General features: G+C 37.3%; 1 protein-coding gene across 6 annotated transcripts in view; it reads left to right on the top strand.

Annotated features, from left to right (window-relative positions):
* nek7 (NIMA-related kinase 7) overlaps window positions 1–22,216 on the top strand; it is a 240,360-nt gene that overhangs the window by 98,262 nt on the left and 119,882 nt on the right. For 3 of the 6 annotated variants that reach the window (XM_059984697.1, XM_059984693.1, XM_059984694.1), the window contains 3 exons: window positions 1,117–1,222; window positions 7,722–7,812; window positions 10,682–10,771. In XM_059984697.1, coding sequence (XP_059840680.1) covers window positions 10,709–10,771 — 63 coding nt within the window. In that variant the 5' untranslated portion in view covers window positions 1,117–1,222; window positions 7,722–7,812; window positions 10,682–10,708. Of the gene's footprint in view, window positions 1–1,116; window positions 1,223–7,721; window positions 7,824–10,681; window positions 10,772–22,216 lie in introns of all 6 variants that reach the window. The other 3 variants (XM_059984696.1, XM_059984698.1, XM_059984695.1) reach the window with 2 other exon arrangements.

Genomic DNA, 22,216 nt, shown 5'->3' with positions numbered 1-22,216 from the left:
ATTACAGTAACGGAATGATAGAGATCTAGACTTAATATCCAAAGATAGTATGGTTAAAGATGAGGTGTAGTCTATATGAAGTATTGGTGAACCATTTTTCAGCTTCAGAAATAGGTGACACATTTGAATGAAGTCCAGAATCGGAATCAGAATGAGATTTAGTATCACCAACAAATTAATTGTAATGTGGCAGCTGTACATTGCAATACACAATAAAAAATTTATTTAAAATGTTAAATAAATAGTGCATAAAGAGAGAAAAACATTGAGAGTGTTCATGGATTCAGTGTTCGTTCAGAGATCTGGTGGCAGAGGAAAAGAAGCTGTACATGAATCATTGAGTATGCACCTTCAGGCTCCTGTACCACCTCCCTGATGGTAGCAGTGAAAAGAGGGTATGTCCTGGGTGATGAGGGTCCTTAATGATGGATACTGCCTTTTTGAAGCATTGTTCCTTGAAGATGTCCTGGATGCTGGGGAGGCCAGCACCGATGATGGAGCTGACTGAGTTTACAACTTTCTGCAGTGTATTGTGATATTGTGGCCCCCCACCATCCCAGCCCATACCAGATGGTGTTTAAGCTATTGAAAAGAAGTATTTTTGATGTTAAAGTACAGTTTACAGAGCAGAAAAACAAATGGCAACAGTTCAGAAGCAGTAGAGAATATTCCTTTGCCCAAGATAGGCAGCGTGTTCCACGTAATTGAACTTGTGATTTAAGCTGAAATGTGCTCTTATTCAAAACCATGTTTATAAAGCAGTAAGACTGCATTGCTGGAGAAATACTAAAGGATGTAACTGAAGAGAAAGGAGATCTATTAGGAACTTGCTTCGCAGCAACTATCTTTAGGACAATTGGTGTAGATTTTTAATATGGACAGGTTTGGTTAAATGAGATGGTCTATTCTTCTGCATGGTGTCTTTGTATATCTTTTGTATTTTCACTGCTGTGCCACTGATTATTTTTTTTTGTTGACTGAGAGATCACTTTCGAATGAAACTTTGAAATTCATTGCATGGCAGATACAAAATCAATATGTTCAAGCATGTTAAAGTTCTGAAAGTATTAATTATAAATAGTGACAACATTAAATGGTGATATATTTTATTAACAGTAGAATGCTGCTCTTCAATCAAGACAACATGTAAAGTGACAAATTTGCACGTGTCTCGTGGAACGTTTCAACAGCAGAAGACTCATCCATTGTGGTTTCAGGCAAGGTAAGCATTTGCAACACAAGTTATGTCCATTATTTTGATAATAAAATGCTGATGAAATGGGCAACAAAATTAGAAGAATAGCAATTTATATTGAAAGATTTTTTCCCCTAAAATGTGTTATTGATAATGTAGGAGACAGTAGATGAAAGATGAGCGACTATTAACTGTTAGGAAGCGTTGAATCAACATGCTATTTTTCTTCCTGATGTCCATGCGGTGAATAGTTTCTTTCAATGAAATAATGAAGTTAGCATGTTTAAGAGTTTGACATAAAAACATAAAAATATATCAAAATTCCAAAATTTGAAAATATTCTTGCAGTATGATAGGAGCATCAAAGATGCCTTCTTTTAGAATTAAGTTTCAAAGTTCTTGTTCTTAAGACTGTTGGCATATTATAGTTAAATGTAAAATAGTATTGCAGATCGGATGTTTCCTGTTTGTATTACTACACCAGCTCTAGAGCATATTTAGAACCTTCATCCAGGCTAATATTCCTAAACTTAATGGTACTATTCAGATGTTTAGGTCATTGCTGTCTTGATAATCTAAACCCTCCTACTAATGTGCAAAGTTGTATCTTGTTATCCTTTATATCTTTTTATGAATTTTTTGATATTACTTGCATGTGGTAAAATTGGACATCTAAAAGAAATTTAATTGAAATTCATTAACCTTCTGTCTCTTAGAAACAAAATCAAACTCTATAATATGCATTTTCAAAGTCTCAAGTTTTTAATTTCTTGTTTGTGCTCCAGCATATTTTTCTTAAAAAGTCTTCTAAAATAATGGTAAGACTGGGATTAAGATGTTGCTGTTAACATGCAAGTTTCAAAAATTGGAGTTAAAAATTTTGGTATTTTGAATGAAACGGCAGACATTTGTTCTGCTCATTTTGCAAGAACAGGTGCTACATATGTGAGATGATAATTGACATTTTCACATGTTGTTGCTGGCAACAGCAAAGGATATGTTGGCTAATTCTGGCTATTAAATATGTTACCTTTATAAGTATACGTGTTTTAACATCCAGATCTTAGGGTTGGAATGAATATGGCTTCAATTAACTGATCCTGCAATAGTACTTGATCTTCTTTCCATGCAAAAACTTAAAAAATAACACTTGAAAATCAAACTAATCTTGTAGGGTTGGGCAAATTACTCCACAGATGCTGCATTGTTGACTTTCATATCAAACTGAATGACTTTTCTCCTCCATAGTGTATGCAATAGAAATATAGAAAACATACAGCCCAATACAGGCCCTTTGGCCCACAAAGCTGTGCCGAACATGCCCCTACGTTAGAACTACCAAGGCTATACCCATAGCCCTCTATTTTTCTAAGCTCCACTTAGCCGTCCAGGAGTCTCTTAAAAGACCCTATCGCTTCCGCCTCCACTACTGCTGCTGGCATCCCATTCCACGCACACACCACTTTCTGTGTAAAGAAACTTACCCCTGACATCTCCTCTGTACCTACTTCCAAGCACCTTAAAACTATGCCCTCTCGTGCTAACCATTTCAGCTCTGAGGAAAAGCCTCTGACTATCCGCACAATCAATGCCTCTCATTATCTTGTACACCTCTATCAGGTCACCTGTCATCCTCTGTCGCTCCAAGGAGAAAACGCCGAGTTCATTCAAACTATTCTCATAAGACATGCACCCCAATCCAGGCAAAATCCTTGTAAAACTCCTCTGCACCCTTTCTGTAGTTTCCACATCCTTCCTGTAGTGAGGTGACCAGAATTGAGCAGAGTACTCCCAAGTGGGGTCAGAGCAGGGTCCTATATAGCTGCAACATTACCTCTGGGCTTTTAAACTCAATCCCACGATTGATGAAAGCCAATGCACCGTTTGCCTGACATTGAGTCAGCCTACGTAGCAGCTTTGAGCGTCCTGTGGACTCGGACCCCAAGATCCCTCTGATCCTCCACACTGCTAAGAGTGTTACCATTCATGCTATATTCTGCCATCATATTTGACCTACCAGAATGAACCACCTCACACTTATCTGGCTTGAACTCCATCTGCCACTTCTCAGCCCAGTTTTGCATCCTATCGATGTCCCACTGTCCCACTGACAACCCTTCACACTATCTACAACACCTGCAACCTTAGTGTCATCAGCAAATTTACTAACCTATCCCTCCACTTCGTCATCCAGGTCATTTATAAAAACAACAAAGATTAGGGGTCCCAGAACAGATTCCTGAGGCACACCGCTGGTCACCAGCCTCCATGCAGAAAATGACTTATCTACAACCACTCTTTGCCTTCTGTGGGCAAGCCAGTTCCACAAATGCCTTGCTAAAATCCATATACACTACATCTACGTCTACCTTCATCAATGTGTTTAGTCACATCCTCAAAAAATTCAAACAGGCCCATAAGTCACGACCTGCTCTTGACAAAGCCATGCTGACTATTCCTAATCATATTATGCCTCTCCAAATGTTCATAAATCCTGCCTCTCAGGATCTTCTCCATGAACTTAACAATCACTGAAGTTAGACTCACTGGCCTATAGTTTTCTGGGCTATCCCTACTCCCTCTCTTGAATAAGAGAATACTTCAACATGCTATGTTGAAGTATTCTGTTGTTATCTACATTGTGGTAAATAATAAATGAGACAAAGACTTAAAATGTACTGCTCGGTCTTCATTTGAATTGAGTACCTGGAATTTTTGCAGAGCCAAATTTCCATGTTCAAGATCATCATATTTTTCTTACAAACTGCAATTTTAATTCAAAATTCCTAAGTACTGTGTAAATCCATTAAAGCAAGCTTCTTTTATGTTCTGGAACTTCAGAACTGAATTTGCTGAATCTGGAGGATGTGTTTGAGAGGCTGTTATCTAGCAGGAAAATTTTTAAGTCCTCATTGTTCAGCTAAGCCATTAACAACAGCACCGAGAGAAAACCAATGAAAGAAGCAAAATTAAGATCAGTCTTGTTCATCACATCTTAAAGAAGTTATAGGAGTCCCATACGTGTATTGCTGTAAAATCTGGATCGTTGGATTTTAAATTGGAGAAGAGCTTCTTGTAGCTTGTAAAATCTATACATAAATAAGACATCAAGATAATGTTTTTTAAACAACATTGCAGTAAAGGGAATTGTACTCTTGCACAATTTCCACATCAGCCATTACTTATTCTTCCTAATTTTGGTTTCATCATAGAATGTAATAGGGAATGTATAACTTGATCACAAAGTACTTCAGGGTTTTCATCAAGGATAGGGGCTTTTTACTGTTATCCATTATCCTTGCAGTGCAGCTCAAATTATTTCCCAAGTCCTGGCAAGTACATCTTAAAACTGGTGTGCATGTGCTGTAGGAGCTCTTGTGAAACACTCACCGGGGGATCCATCTGTTTAATTCACTGTCATCCCAAATGCACTATTGCCTGCACAAATTCATGAGTGATCCCTTTTTATTCTTCTGGCCTTATTTCATTTTTGCTGCAGTTTCTGTGTGTGACATTTGTATTGCCTTAGACTGAAGCTATAGTTAATTTATGTGCCAACATGTGGGGGTGTTTCAAAATTCAATAGACAGCTTTTCTGAAATTCTACAACTATGATAATTAGAGATTCAGGCATTTCTTTGAAGAATTTTACAAATAAATTGTCATTTGCAAATCTGAAACATCTTTTGTTTTCTTTCTGTATTATACCTCTCCACCTCTGTTTACTATTATATCATTAATCAGCACAGCACAAATGAATGAAATTGGTCAGAAGTCAACATGCAGAAATCAACTGCAATTTTAAAGGCATGTGTTGCATTCTCTTAAAGCAAAGTGCACATATCTAGTGTAAGCTGTGCATATTTGACATGCATCACTAGCACAAAGTTGTCAGTAGTGTAATAAAACATTTTTGCTAAGCTGACATTTTTTCCCCATTTGGTTAAAGCTGGATATAGGAAATCCAATCATTGGCATTTTATTTCTACATGTCATAGTTCTTTTCTAAATGCATGTTCTTGAAACGGACAATTGGTCAAATAAAAACTCCTAGTAGCTTGTATTCTTACATATTAGATTAGTGTAAGGCAAATGAGCCTGCATTTATTAAACGGTGTTAATTGAACTCTCTCTGCAGAGGTAATTTTATTGATTGATTCTGCCAATCTTGTGATTATTTGTATAATGAAAACAAGATTGTGTTTTAAACTGTTAAAATCAGAGGATTTCCTTTATCAAAAGTTAAATTTTATATGAGATATAATGTTAAAAACATGAGAAAGAGATTAAAATTGTTATTACTTCCACAGGCAGTTTATTTTCATTAATTTGCGCTGTTTGATTACAATATCTATGACACATATGTCTATACAGGTGGGAACAAAATGCATTAGAGACCACAAATTTGAAATAAAAGTGTTTTAAAAAAAGTTGTATAAAATTTACCAATGTGGAGAGAGGGATTTCTCCTGATGAAAAATTATCAGCCTGGAAGATTAACTCTGATGTGTGGCATAATGGGTAAATGCTTTTTTACTCATTAGCAAGAGTTTCAGTAAAATAACTTTCATGACAGTCTTCCAAAATGCTGTTATTAATACAAAGAGAAGAGACTATGAGTATGCAATATTCCTTAAGATTCTCCATTTAAGTTACTTAAATTTATTTGTCCATTCTATTGGATAACAGGAACCAGATAATCTTATGCTTCACCATTTAATTTTGCATACAGATCATACAGCCTCAGGTACGACACATGGCAGTCAAGATAATAGTTAAATGTGAATAATGCTGCCGCCTTCACTGTATAAAGTCAATATTTTGAATAATATACTCATCTGTCACACATAGCTATGAAATAGAGTTGAGAAACCTGAAAAATGTTTAAAATTATAATAACCATTTCCCTTAAATGTAGTGTTAGTACATAATGAAAGAGCATTTCTTTATCAAATTTTGATTCATGTCCTTATAGAAATTGAATGTTTATGTCTCAAATTTATTTTGTTTTAAAATGTGACATGCAATACAATAAGACCATTAGACATGGGAGTAGAAGTAGGCCATCGAATCAGCTCCACCTTTCCATCGTAGCTGATTTATTATCCCTCTCAAACTCATTCTTCTGCTTTCTTCCTGTAGCCTTTGATGCCCTTTCTAATCAAGAACCTATCAACCTCCTCTTCAAATATATCCAATTGCTTTGCCTCCAGAGCTATCAATGGCATGAATACCATAGATTCACTACCTTCTGGCTAAAGAAATCCCTCCTTATCTCTGGACTAGACTCCCTCAATATAAGCAATATCCTTTCCATATTCACTCTTATCTAGAATTTACAATATTCGGTAGGTTTCAATGAGATTCTTTCCCCCCTCCCCCCCCACCAATTCTTCTAAACTTCAGTAAATACAGGCCAAGAGTCATCAAGCATTCCTCATACTTCAACCCTTTCACTCACAGAATCATTCTTGTGAAACTCCTGTTCCTGCACATCCTTTCTTAGATAACGGGCCCAAAACTTATCACAATGCTCCGCGCAGTCTGACAAAGGCCTTATAAAACCTTATTATTCTATACTTGTATCCTTTTATATTCTAGTCATCTTGAAATGAATGCTAATATTTCATTTGCTCTCCTTACCACTGAATCAGCTTGCATGTTAACCTTCAGGTATCCTGCATGAGGACTCCCAAGTCCCTTTGCCTCTCTGATTTTTGAATTTTGCAGCCTGGGTTACAGTGTGTTACATATGTATGGCAGAAAGCATTCTGACTGTTTGCATTTTAGCTTGGTATGGAAGCCCAATGCTCAGGAAGACAAAGGGGTGCAGATGGTTATAGACTCAGCCAGCTCCATTGTGGGCATATTCCTCCCACGATTGAGAACCTCTTTAAGAGGGAGTACCTCAAGAAGGTGACAGACACCCTTAAAGACCTTTACCATCCGGGACATGCCCTCTTCTTGTTACTACTATCATGGAGGATGTGCAGGTACCTGAAGACCAACATTCAATGATTTAGGAACAGCTTCTTCCCCATTCTGCAAACAGACTATTAAATGGTCCATGAACACTACCTTGTTATTCTAATTTTGCACTTAATTTATTTAATTTTCTAATTTATAGATTTTTATGTCTTTGCATTGTTCTGCTGCTGCCAACAACAAATTCCACATCATGTCAGTGATAATCTGATCCTGATTATATCTTTAGGCTAGTTTTTACTAGTATCAGTGGAAAAGATTGTTTAATCTTTATATTGTGTTTACTTGTGGAATCTTGATATGCACAATTTTGTCATTGCTGTTCTGTTTCAAAAGTGTAAGCACTTGGCAGTAAGTATTTTGAGTTTCTTTAGGTGGGAAAAAAGCAATACATAATTGCCAATTATTTGAATTTTATTTTGATGAATAGAGTTACGTTTGGGGTTGTAGAGCAAAGTTCTTGATTTTTGAACAGTTTAGATCCCATAAATAATATGTGAATGATCAGATTTTATGTTCTCTTCCACCCTACCCCTTTCAGGTTTTCAGAGGAGTCTAGGCTACAGCCACACGAAAACTTCTGCACTTAAATTTGAATTATTCTATGGGATCTTTTACATCCACCTGAAGAGGTAAACTGGAGGTTGGTTATGTATCCTAAGGTTTCACCCTCAATAGGATATCAGTCTCTTGATATAGGCACAAATGCCACCCAGTTGGAAGGAAGCGATAATCTCAGCTGTACTGAAAGAAGGCAAGGATAAAATGGAAAGCCGGTCCTTTAGACCATTATCCATTCTTAATGTAGATTATAGCTTATTTACCTCCATCATGGACAAACGATTAGAGGAGTTTCTACCCATATTGATACGTAACGATCAGACAGGTTTTATACAACAACGCCAGACACAAGACAATATACGAAGGACACTTCACATTATGGATCATATACAAAAAAAATCGAAGCAATAGTGATAAGCATGGACGCTGAAAAAGCATTTGATTCGGTTAATTGGAATTTTCTTTACAGAGTTTTACATAGATCTGGTTTCCAAGACACAATTATTAAAACTATACAGACACTATATGACAATCCTACTGCTAGGATTAAAATCAATGGATATTTATCAAATAGTCTTACCCTAGAAAGGGGCATGAGACAAGGTTGTGCATGGTCACCACTACTCTTCACGCTATATCTGGAACCATTAGCTCAATACATCAGACAAAATGAAGATATCAGGGGAATTTCTGTTAAAGGGACTGTTAAATTGGCTTGTTATGTGGATGACATTTTGATCTATCTAGGGCAACCAACATACTCTTTGCCTAAATTGATGCAATCCTTTGAACAATATGGTCAATTATCAGGATACAAGCTCAACATAGATTAAACCCGATTACTTTCATATTACTATAGCCCACCAAGAGAAATTGAAAGTCGATACCCCTGGGCATGGCACACAGAGTCTTTCAAATATTTGGGCATCATTATGCCAAAAGATTTGGCAAAATTATCAGAATGTAATTATCAGCCTTTATATAAAAAAATTCAGGAAGATGTGGCAAGATGGAACCTGATTCCTTTTTTCAGTCTCAGTTCAATGATTGAATCTATTAAAATGAATATACTGCCCGGACTATTATAATCTCTTTTAGACCCTACCAATAGAGATCAATCAAAATCAATTCAATGAATGGAACAAGATGCTATCAAGGTATATTTGGCAGGGTGAAAGGACTAGAGTTCGTCTCAAAACTTTGCAATTAGCAAAGGAAAAGGGGGGATGGGGCCTACCTTCTCTTAGAGATTATTATTTTGCAGCACAGTTGAGAGCTATGATATGTTGGTGCAACCCATCATATGACACTCAATGGAAAAACATTGAGGAACGGGTACTTCCCATCCCCATACAAGCAATTTTGGCTGATAACAACCTGCAAGGTTACATAAATACTATTGATAACTCATGGGTGAAATTGACTCTTAAAATATAGAAAACTACTATAAAAGAATATAATCTAGAGGGAGATATTGCAATTCTTAAATGGTGTGCATATGACTGATTTTACACCAAATAAGTTGGATGCTAGATTTAAGGGCTGGACAGCTAAAGGAATAACAGTTCTTTGCAACATAACGAAAGAAGGAACACTGTTCAGTTTTGAAATGCTTAAAGGGAAACACATTAGAAAAACAAGATTTTTATCGGTATTTACACGTGCAACGATATGTTAATAAGATGCTTAAAAATGTAACCAAGGCAAGTACATGCTTGATAGAGCTCTTTAGAAAAGCATATAATTCAGATAATTGTAGTAGAATCATTTCAATCATGTATAAGGGGTTGTCAAATCTTAAAACACATTCAACTTCATACATTAAAGCAAAATGGAAGAAGAAAGGAGGGATAATTATATCTGAGGAAGAATGGACAACAATATGGAGGTATCAATGGAAGTGTACCAGTTCACAGAAATGGAGGGAGTTTGGATGGAAAAACTTGATAAGATATTTTATTACACCCTCTCAGAAATCCCATTATGATATTAACCTCCCTGTTTGCCAGAGAAATCGTGGAAAGCAAAATGCAAATCATTATCATATTTTTTCAGACTGCCCTGTTATCAAAAACTATTGGAGGGGGATACAGAATGCCCTACAAGACATCTTTAAGTATGAAATACCCTTGGAGAGTAAGACCATATATTTTGGATATATACCTCAAGAATGGTTGAAAAGAGATAAATATTTAATGAATATACTGTTGGTGGCTGGTAAAAAGACTCTTACTAGGAAATGGTTATCACAGTTGAGCCCAACTTTAAATACATGGATGGAAATTACAATGGACGTTTACAAAACGGAGAAGATAACAGCATCTGTTAATCATAAGCTGGAATAACTTGACTCATACTGGGAAGAATGGTTTAACTACATAATGCCTCATAGGCCTGATTTTATTCTCACAGATCAATGAATCTGTTGTTAAAAAAAAAATCACTCCCTTCTTGTACATAGTTCTTTCCTTTTGCTTGTTTTTTCTTTTCGCTCTTTTCTATAAGTGTATACCTCAGATAAATACTTTGTGGAGAATTGTGATATATATGATTATATGATATATATGTACAATGTCTGAAATACATCTTATGGAAATGTTTGATGATGAACTTCAATAAAAAAATAAATTACAAAAAAAGAAATGCGCATTTTAAAAAAGCGTTTAACTGGAAAATATGAAAATCAAACTAGGTTGCCATTAAATGAGATGCTGAAAGTTGAACTGCATTGATCTATTGTAAATATGAAAACTTAATTGACAGGTAATTTTGTATCTATAAAGCACCTGACAATTTATTACAATTAATCATTTGGTGTGAGTACTGCAAGTAAATGAAATGCATGTAACTAACTCACTGTATTAAAATTAGCTGAAATATTGGAATATTTCTGGGTATAATAATGTCATGTCAGTAAATTTGCTATATTTACTGTCTTAGGTAAAAAGATCCTACTTTTCTTGCATTATGGATGAGCAGCCTCCTCAACAGTTTGCTGGTCATGTTGCAGTTTCTGCATTTCAATCACAGGTACAAATTTTAAAGTTATTAGCGTCATTGCAGTAAAAATAATCCGAAATTGCTTTCTTTATCACTGTGATTTTTAAAATTCATCAATACGCTTTTGTAACTTAGGTCTATTTCACTGCAATTTACTTCCTTTGAAGTACTTTTGAAGTGAAGTTATGGTTGTGATCTGAGAAACATTGTGTTCCATGGATTCCCACATTCTACAACGACTTTTGTGATGGTACCCATATAGTCTTTTTCTAGTTGGGTTTATGGAAAATCTTTGGCTTGCATCAAGATATGTAATCTTTTCAGTTCAGCTGAGGATGTTGTGTCTGTGCTTAGCCAAAAATTGCATCTCTGAAAGTGCAGCGACTACTTGCTTTTGCAGTGAATTAACAACATGGATAATGTTGCAATGTCTCAGGAGTGCCATCGAATTACCTCATCAAACTTAGACTAGTAAGTTTTTAGCATGTTTCAACAAGTATGTGAGCTGATGCCACATAATCTAATGGAAGAAAATACTAAAACCATTATTAAAAATGCATGTTTGGGAATTCAGATGTGTGAGACAATCCGTGAAGATCATTTTGTGATTTAAAGCATAATGGGGGAGTGTACTGGTGTGTAACATGTTTGAAAGTGAACCAACCGCAACATTTACCTTCTGTGAAGTTGTGATTTATTGGATACCAATATTGAACTAATTCAGTTGCAAAAAAAATCCTATTTCTGAAACTTGGAAATGCATATTTGATTGCAATATTTGCTTTTGTTATTTTTGCTTCAACAGTGTGTTTGATAATCTTGAATTCTATTAAGCATTTGAACTGTGAGGAATTGGATAGTTTTGGGATGACTGTGTGATTAATGCAGACTTTTTGATAATCAGGACACAGACTAAACTTGTACTACAATCTCTGGTTTGATTTCAGCCACCAAGGAGCAATAATTGTAAAATTTATGAATGTAATTGTGCCTTTTTTGTGTATCTACCATAAATTAAAGTTAGCCCCACTGATGTTTTGCCTGCCCCTTTTCAAGGACAGGTACTTTGTGGCTGCTGATGTTGGTAGAGGTCATTCCATGGGTCTCTGAAGCTTTTTGGTCGACATGGCTGATCATGAGGGATAGCTGGCATGTGATTTTTACTGACATAACTCAGGAGTCCTTGGTAAATGAGGCAGAGAGAATGTCCTTTACATAAGAGAGTTTGCAAGTATACCGAGAAAATAGTAGGTTGCGAGGGCTAACATGACCTTGAGGGATCAAACCTGAAGGATGATATTACACCTCATGGCAAGAAGCTTAATGGCCTTACACGCATGGCTAGTGGGTACATTTCTACCAACTGCACTGTTAACGCATTGTTCTATGTAAAGCATCCCATCCCTTGTCTTAACAAATTATCTGTCTAGATTCATATTTGAAATTGATTGGATCATCTCCTCCTCAGATACGTAGCATCTACACTTCAACTTCCAAACGCTAATAGCTATTTGGACACAATGGACATACTGAAATATTGCTATTAACCACTTCCTTCTCTCTTAATGGAGAAGTCTACATAGCAATGTTGCTAGCAGCAAAGCAGTGGTGTATACATGTGATTTCGATGAATCAAAATGGTGGATAGAATGTTAGTCTTTATTGAAACAGGCAACTTAGCACAAACCTAGGGATAATGAAAAATAAGGGTTTACTCTTAACCTTGACCGATTTTTCATCATCTTAAACTATCTTCTGTTTTGGAAACTGCAGTGGTGTAAGCATGAATCTTTAACTTGCCCATTCCACCTCGCCTTACTTTCACTCTACCCCTACATCTTTCTTTCAGATGGCAAAGATCACCTGCCTGCTCGGCAATGGCAGCTGATCAAAAAGAGAATGATGAAAGTACCTCATCACTCAAATTGGCAGTAACAGCAACGCAGCTCAGAATCAAGCACTTAATGTAACTTAGATGTGGCACCTGCATGTGATGTGTCACCAAGCACATGTGTCCTACAGGCAGAGCAGGGAGAAAATGTAGCCCAAATGCTTGCTTCCTTGGAATGAGATTACACATGATTATTATTTCAGTTGACTTTTCTGCTGGCTTTACCACATACAAGGATTTTGAGTTTATATAGTACATTAAAATTCTTCATGCATCAGCTGATGCTTATTTGACTCTTCCTTTATTAACCATTGCACAGCTATGATTGATGACATCTTACATTACAACAGAAGTAGAAGACTCAGTTTCTGAATGAATCAATAAATGCTCATCTTGAGCCATGTAACTTTAATTTGCTGGCATTCAATATCTAATCATTGTCTTTATAGTTCTAGATATACTTTTAAAGGGACTTTGCAGGTAACATGACATTATAATTCTAATAGGTTACCAGAATACTTAGACAGTGCTTTCAGGGAGTGACACTGGCTAGATGGAACACCAATCATCATCCTCTCAAAGGATAACAATAATCTTGTTCTTGACACTGTTAATCCACATTTGCCCTAACTTGTTTTATATCAGTCAGCTTCACCAGGTGAGATGAGTCTTCTGAACCTGGTTGTTATCTTGCAAAGCTGTTTTGTGACTTTCATCATTGTGTGTCAGTACCGTCTCACCAGTTATCTTGTAGAGTACATAGAAGATGGGTGACAAGGATCTGCACACTGTGATTTGTTCATTTGGTTTAGTTTTGGATAAGGAGACTCAATTTCATGAGAAACTAAGGTCTGACAAGTTGGGAACAACTGTGGTATAACGATTTAAAAAAGAAGTTCATTCATGGAATATGGATGTAATTGGCATGACCACAATTCATGCTGATTATTATTTTTAGAGAAATAGCACTTCAAAGCATATCAGTACTCATGGAAAAGTTCTTCCATGGTTCCTTGAGGTAGGAGATTCCAGGATATTGACCGTTACAAATAGAGAAGTGCAGTTATATCTACAAGTCTACTATGTTATTTAAAGGTAGAATTCCAAGTCATCATATGACTGTATGCTTGCTGCCCCTTTTCTTGCTTGGGTGGAGTTGAAGAAAATTAGTTACATTTTGTAGATAGCCATTCCATATCATTAGTAGAGAGAGGGAAATTTAAAGGTCAGCTAAGAATCAAACCAAGTGGATTATTTTTTGTTCTTGAATAACCTTGAACTAGGAGTTACATGCATCCATGCAAGCAGAGAAAGTACCATTATAATTCTATTTGAACCTTGCTGATGTGGAAGAAGTATTGGAAGTTAGCAGGTTAAGTACATCACTGCAGGGTATCCACATTTACAACTGCTGACTTCTTAGTTAATTGGCAATCATTAATAATTATCTTCTCATTAAAAGGATCTGTTGTTAATTAATAAGTTTAATTTCAAGAAATAATAAACATGAGATTCTGCAGATGCTAGAAGGTCAGAATAACACAACATAATGCTGGAGGAACTCATCAGGTCAGCCAGTATCCATGGAAAAGGTTAAACAGTGGATGTTTTGGGCTGAGACCCTTTAACAAGACTGGAAAAAAGGTTGAAGAAGCCAAAGTAGGTGGGAGGAGTGGTGGGAATATAAGCTAGAAAGTGATAAGCGAAGCCAGGTGGAAGGGGTTTGGGGCGGGGGGGGTGGGAAATGAAGTTAGAAGTTGGGAGATGATAGATTGAAAAGGCTGAAGAAGAAGATGAAATCTGATATGAGAGGACAGTAGACCATGCAATAAAAGGATAGAAGAAGTGATAGGCATGTGAGGAGAAGAGGTAAGGGGAGCTGGAGTGGGGAATAGAAAAAAATATAAAATGTTGCTCCTCTAATCTGAGATTGGTTCAGCCTGGTAGTAGAGGCATGGTATAAAAATGGTTGGCCACCAGGAAGTTAATTTTTTTAATTTTAAGTAGGGCATTTAATAGGCAGATAATGGTCTTTCCTGTGTATGTTGAGTTGCAATTCTGTTATTCCTTAGGTAGAAGTTGCTGATGCAAGCTGTGAATTAATACTGTTTTTGCATAATTTAGGCACCAGTTGGTTTTTCATTGAATCCAATCTTTAGTCATTGAGATCTAGGGTATAGGCAATACTTAGGGATCTTCACATCAGAAGTTCAGCTCAGAATCATTGTCACTTGTTCACAAATGCAGATTGAAGAATAAGCTCTTCATATAATATCTGCAAAAATTGTCTTCTGCCAGTCTGCTCAGGATGATCAACAATACCTTTAGCTGATGAAAGTTTATGAGGGTCTGGGAAATAATGCCTGCTTCCTGAATCTCATCCTCTGCCCAATGAGGGCAGACATTGGTGATAATTCTTGGCTGCTTTCAACATAGAAGCACAGTCTTTGGCTCTCTGAGGAACAGAGTTTCCAGATCATGACTTCAAACCCTGTGGAAAAGCAATTTATTGCTCAGCTATCTACTGGGCAATAGTGATCTATGCCCTACTGTTCGATTCTGAGATGTGGTCTACCTATAGCAGGTACTGATGGGGTACCACCAATACCACCATTGCAAAATGCACTGGAAGTTTATTTCCTCCCAGGTTATCAAGTTCTCACTTACATCATGCCAGCTTTTCTGGCAGATCACATAATTCACATACCTGACGTGAGATTTTTGAGATGCACACTAATCCAACCTCCCTCCAGGAACAATCAGAGGAATTTCTTCTGCAGTTTTCTCTTTCTTCTTCTTGTTATAATGAAGATTCTTTGGATAAAACAAATTATAAAATCAAGCTGTTTTCTGTTTTCCCTGGAGTGGAGAGGGCTGAGGGGTGAACTTAACAATGCTTGTAAACCATGGGGGACATAGATAAGGTAGATGTTTTTTTTCCCAGTACAGAAGTTCAAAACGAGTGCGAAGGTTTTAGAATGTGAAGGGAATAATATAAAGGGAACCTGAGAGGCAAGTTTTTGACACAGTGTGCATTTGCACACGTTCACGAATAGGAAAGGTATAGAGGTCTATGAGCCAAATACAGGCAGATGGGGCTATCTCAGGTCATTACCTTAGTAGGCATGGTGACCCAAGTACCACTTCCATGCTGTGTAACTCTACATCTATGATTTTAGTTACTAAAATTGGAAGTTGCAAATTTCAATGAATCATGCAACTGATGTTTTATTTTAACTCTTGTGCAAGAATTCCTAACAGGAATGTAGGAAATTACCTCACATATCTACACCAGAAACCTGTTCTTTTCATGGACAGAAATTTATCTTTTGATTAACTAAAATGATCAATACTCAATATTGGTGACACTGATGGAAATATATTATTTCAAAACTTACTTTAGACTATGGCTCTAGGTCTTGTGCTCACTATTAAAGTAAATCTGTCAAAGAATGTTACCTTCAGTGGGAGAAATTGATTCTTCAATCACAAACCCTGCTCCAACTTCAGTCAAAAGCTGTTCAAGATCATAAGACAAAGGAGCAGAAATAGGCCATTCAGCCCATCGAGTCTGCTCCGCCACTCCATCATGAGTTAAACTATTCTCTCGTCTAGTTCCAATTTCATCTAATTCCAATTTCTTGTACAGTTGGCAATTTCGTAATATCTCGCAGGATCCAAATTAGCTAATGACAACAAATTGAATCACACAGCAAAATATGTGGATTGGAGCAGAAAATTGAGAAGTAATATTGATGCACCCACAAAAGGGTTGAAATTGTGAAGCTGATTCCTCCCTGACAGGGTATCAGTTTGTTCCTAGGTAATACATATTGTTAAATTGAGCTTCTGTTTACATTGCTTCTTTGGCACAAAAGAAGGCCAGTCAGTGTAACTGCAGCCTTTTGTGGCTAAGCTTCCTCTTGGCATTGTTCATCCTACCAGTAATATTTATCATTTCATTTGTTTTTGTTCTGGTTATCAGCTCACCTTAAGTTCATCTGGACAAGTTATTTGAGGTAGCATGTTCTCCCAAATTCTTATCAAGCCTTGGGTAACTGCACCTTCATTGGTATTTTCTTATGACTCTGATACCTCTATTTGCAACAAAGTGCATATAATAATGATTAAGAAAGACAATAAACAATTCAGATACCTTCAGTACTAGCAAATGTGGAATAATCGTCATTGTCAAACGCACCATCAGTATTGCTGTTAATAGAGTTAACACTTTATTCTGTATAGTTGGCAGGGAGTAGAATTTGTTTGCTCTGAAAACCCAGTTGTGATCTTCAGTTGTGCTATTTCAGTGTTCTTGTTTCCTGCACCAAGGATCTTTACAGCAGCTTGCTTCAAGGCATCTGCTGGTGATTTGATTTCATCCACAGACCTTGCACCAGTAAGTTGCAACCATATTTGAGGAGCACCTTTTCTACTTCCTGCATATTTGGTAAAGTGATTTTCAAGGACGTGGTTAAGTGCTGACCCAGTGTTGACTGTCCTGCCACCTTTTACCTTGACTCCTTACAAGTGATTCACAAGTTCAGTTTTTGTCAAGTAACATTTCAGGTAGCATTCTGTTTTTTATACTATCACTATACTGTGCCACACTCTATCTCTTCCAATATCCAATTGATCAATTAACCGAGTGATGTAAGCGAAACTAACATTTCCAGTGGTAGCAGACCCATCAATAAGGAATACAGCACCTCCCCTGTCTATGTCCAGTGGTACAACTGAAAAATTGATAGGATTGTAATTCACAACAGATCATACTGTATGTCTTAGGATGTGATGCAGAAAAATGGAAACCTTTTATCCAACTCCCAAAGTAGCTTGCTGCATCAGACTCAGTTAATGGAAGTCAGATTCCACCCTACTATTAAAAAAAAGTCTGGATCATTTAAATAATTGATATCATTTAATAAGTTAAACTTAGTCAGAAATTATTGTATAAATGTGCATGCATTTGATCATGGATGGGGCCTGACCATGTGTATCCTAAGATCTTCTGAGAAATAAGCAGAGAAATTATTGGGGGTTGGCAGAAATTTTTGTATCTTTGTTAGAACAGGTGAGATACTGGAAGACTGGTAAGTGGCTAGATTTTTGACAAGGTTTCACATACTAGGCAGGTTGGTAAGGTTCAATCACATGGGATCTAGGATGTGCTAGCTAAGTGGATAGCAAATTGACATGGTTACAAGACTTAGATGAAAAGTAGTGGAAAGCTGTTTATCATATTGGCATTTAATGGCCAGTGTCTACTGCAATGCCCTCATCAACTCACTAAATCATCCCCTCAAGAAACTCTAAATTTGTGAGACACCACTTACTAAGACAAACAGAGGAACAGGCGGAGAATAGACACTGAATGCTGTGTTCAGGTAGATGGGATTAGTTTGGATTGACATCGTTGTTAGCATTCATCATTGGCTGAAGGACCTGTCTTTGTTGTGTTGTACTGATCTCTGTTCTAAAAGGTTATATAGCATGCTTCTCTTCATCAGTCAGGACACTGAATACAAGTTGTCAAGTCGTCACTTTTATTGTCATTTCGACCATAACTGCTTTGTACAATACATAGTAAAAATGAGACAGCGTTTTTCAGGATCATGGTGTTACATGACACGGTACAAAAACTAGACTGAACTACATAAAAAAAAAACAACACAGAGAGAAAAAAAAACAACTACACTAGACTACAGACCTACCCAGGACTGCATAAAGTGCACAATATGGTGCAGGCATTCCAATAAATAATAAACAGGACAATAGGGCGGTAAGGTGTCAGTCCAGGCTCTGGGTATTGAGGAGTCTGATAGCTTGGGGGAAGAAACTGTTACATAGTCTGGTCGTGAGAGCCTGAATGCTTTGGTGCCTTTTCCCAGACGGCAGGAGGGAGAAGAGTTTGTATGAGGGGTGCGTGGGGTCCTTCATAATGCAATGTTTGGCTTATGCCAAGTAGAGCATTTAGTCTGATGGCCAAAAAGCTCAATTTTGGTTTCATCAGATTATAGAACCTTTTTCCAGCTGACTTCAGAGTCTCCCACATGCCTTCTTGCAAACCCTACCCAAGACTTCACGTGAGTTCATTTTAACAGTGGCTTTCTCTTTGTTACTCTTGTTACGAACCCGCTGGTTTTGTTTACTGTGGACTGTCATTTTAAGAGCACCCAAGTGAGGCGGGACTATGACGTTAGTCACAGGCTTCCGTGGGCTATGCAGATTAAAATACACAGAGAACAGAAAAAGAGAGAGAACAGAGTGCCACAGAACAGCTGCTCTCACAGTGTTTGCAAGACTTGGAACTACGAACTGCTGGGGCAAGGTTGCTCTAGTATGAGTGTCTGTCACTTCATGTAATCCATAGGAATGGGTTTCGGGATATCTTGTGGGACTGCTTGTGACAGGTCACTTTCGGTGATAAGTCGTATGTGGAATTGGAACGATACAATGAACAAAATCTACGGCGATTGTTTTCTCATTTCCAGCGTGGAACCTGTGGAATACTTTGTACTTACCTTTTCTCTCTGTTACAACCTGGATTACAAATATCTCCCTCCCATCATTTATTTTGTGGATTACTGAACTTTCCTACTTCACCATCTCAAGACTCTAAGCCTTGTTCTTCCCCCCCCCCCCCCCCAAAGCTCAATATAGTTTGGGAGCTATATTTACACATATGTACACATAACACTGTTAACTTTTGTTTATCTTGGTTTAAGTTGCTATATTATAAGCAGTTACTAATAAAGATAGTGGTTTTAACATCAAAACCAGTCTCCGATGTGTAATCTATTGCTGCTGGTTTGTTTCTAAAACGTTACAGTTTGTAACACTCTCCCACAAAGCTGTGAATGATGAAGCACCTGGTCAACAGCTGTTGTATTCAGTCTCTCCTTTCTCAGCCACTCAACTCCTCCAGAGTTGTCATGGGTCTCTTGGTGGCCTTCCTCCCTAGTCCCCTTGCATGATTACTCAGTTTTTGATGACAGTTTGCTCTAGGCAGATTCACAGCAGTGCCATATTCTTTACATTTCTTGATGACTGACTTAACTGTACTGTACTCCAAGGGATATTCAGTGACTTAGAAATTTTCTTGTATCCATCTCCTCACTTGTGAGGTGTAACCTTTTAGTGGATTTGCTTGGAATGTTCTTTTGTCTTCCTGGTGTAGTTTTTGCCAGAAAGAGATACTGGGATGGAGAGCTTTGATGTGAGAAATATGCTTTGAACTAGAAATATCTAAATCAATCAAAGATAGTCTTTGAACAGCTGCTGACAGCAGTTGGACCTTCCAGATACAAACTTATTTTTATGACAATCAATTGAAACACCTTGACTACACACAGGTCACCAAAAACAGATCTCCACTTAACTAATAAGGTGACTTCTAAAACCAGTTGGCTACATCAGTAATGATTTGGTGTATCATATTAAAGGGGGTGAATACTTACATAATCAATTATTTTTGTGTTTTATATTTGTAATTCATTTAGATAACTTTGTAGAGATCTGTTTTCACTTTAATACAAAGGGACCTTTTTCTGTTGATTATTGTCCAAAAAAAGCCAAATTAAATCCACTGTGATTCAATGTTGTAAAACAATAAAACATGATAGGTGTATAAGATGATGTGTGGCATTGATTGTGTGGATGGTCAGAGGCCTTTTCCCAGGGCTGAAATGGCTAGCACAAGAGGGCACAGTTTGAAAGTGTTTGGAAGTAGGTACAGAGGAGTCAGGGGTAAGTTTTTTTCCGTAGAGAGTGGTGAGTGTGTGGAATGGGCTGTCAGCGATGGTGGTGGAGGCGGATACAATAGGGTCTTTTAAGAGACTCCTGTACAGGTACATGGAGCTCAGAAAAATAGAGGGCTATGAGTAACCCTAGGTAATTTCTAAGGTAAGGACATGTTCAGCACAGCTTTGTGGGCCAAAGGGCCTATATTGTACTAGTGAAAACTTCCAAGGGGAGAGGGGTGAATACTTCTTATAGGCACCGTATTTCAATGTTTACAACTGCAATTGTCCATAAAAATACTAAAATATTAACGATTGAATAGCCCTGGTTTAGCCAGCTGTTCAAACACAAATATCTTTGTATGATTTAGATATTTTTGGTCCAATGCCTGTTTCTCTCTTCCAAGTTGTCATCCCTGTATCTCTTCCTTTTTACCTAAATATACTGGAGACACAAAGGACTCAGCTGCTGTAATCTGGAATGAAGGAAAAACTGCTGGAAAAATTCAGCAGGTCAAGCAGTGTCCTGTTGCAGTCTCAATGCAAAGCATCACATATCTCTTTTCCTCCCAAATACTGCCTGATCCACTGAGTTCCTCCAGCCATTTGCAAACAAGTTTCTTGCAACACAGTAGCTCTAAAATACTGTCACAAATAGTGTTCTTTGGGGTTTCATCATAGTCCACACAATCATCTACTTGTCTCTGACTGTATAACTTTACGTAATACCTTTCTTATCACAAATATCAAGGTAAATGGTGGCAATTTTGAATTAAAAGCCAAATGACAATGTACTTATAGAGAGGGTCATTCGGTTGGGGGTGTGAGGAAAGTGGGAGTAGTTCCTAAATGAAGAAAACTTGCACTGTGTTAGCTAATATCATATAAAGAATGAAGCTTGGTGGTCAGCAATTTTCCCTGGGATATTGAGAGAATGTAGGGTGAAAAATAAGGACAAGATGAACTTGGATGAACAAGATGACAAGATGAATGCAAGAACAACAATGGCATGGAATGCAGGGTAAATGCTGATTCACGGAGAAACATTGTGATGAATTTAGACAATGTAGGTGAAGGGTACAACAGTGGAAGTTGAATAACCTTGTATTTTTATGATGTAAATGGCCTTTATTGATTGTAATTAATTTTTCATGGAGTTGCTTGGAGTGTTCTTTTGTTTTCATGGTGTAGTTTTTTGCTAGGATACGGACTCACCAGCAGTTGGACCTTCCAGGTACAGCTGTATTTTTACTGTAATCAATTGAAACACTTAGACTGCACACAGTGATCTCAATTTAACTAGTTATGTGACTTCTAAAACCAATTGGCTGCAATAGTGATGGTTTGGTGTGTCGTATTTAAAGGGGATGAATACTTACGCAATCAGTTATTTTGTGTTTTATATTTGTAATTAATTTAGATCCATTTGCAGAGATCTGCTTTCACTTTGAGTTTTTTTTGTTGATCAGTGTCAAAAAAAGCCACTGTGACTCAATGTTATAAAGTACAAAACACGAAAACTTTTTATAGGCACTGGTAGAGGACCTGAGATTGAGGGAAAAATGCACATACACACCACCCAAAAGGGGTGAGGGGGAAAGGTATTTATTTAATTATTTTCTCATCCTTTGTGGGTGGTGTGTACGTGTATTTTTCCCTCTATCTTAGGTCCTCTACCAGAGGCCTAGGAGCTTGAGGGTTCAGCGCAGTATCCATGTTGTTACTGGTAGTGCACTTTTCTAGACCAAGACCTCAGATATTGTTTCGGGGATTTGTTGGATCCATTCTCCCTGTCCAGATGTCACAGCTCCAAGTGCTCCTATCACCACCATGGTTACAAAA

Source organism: Hypanus sabinus, chromosome 11 (genome assembly GCF_030144855.1).
Source record: "Hypanus sabinus isolate sHypSab1 chromosome 11, sHypSab1.hap1, whole genome shotgun sequence".
Classification (NCBI taxonomy): Eukaryota; Metazoa; Chordata; class Chondrichthyes; order Myliobatiformes; family Dasyatidae; genus Hypanus; species Hypanus sabinus.
The sequence above is the reverse complement of the archived record's forward strand: the minus strand, read 5'-3'. Positions and strand labels throughout refer to the sequence as shown.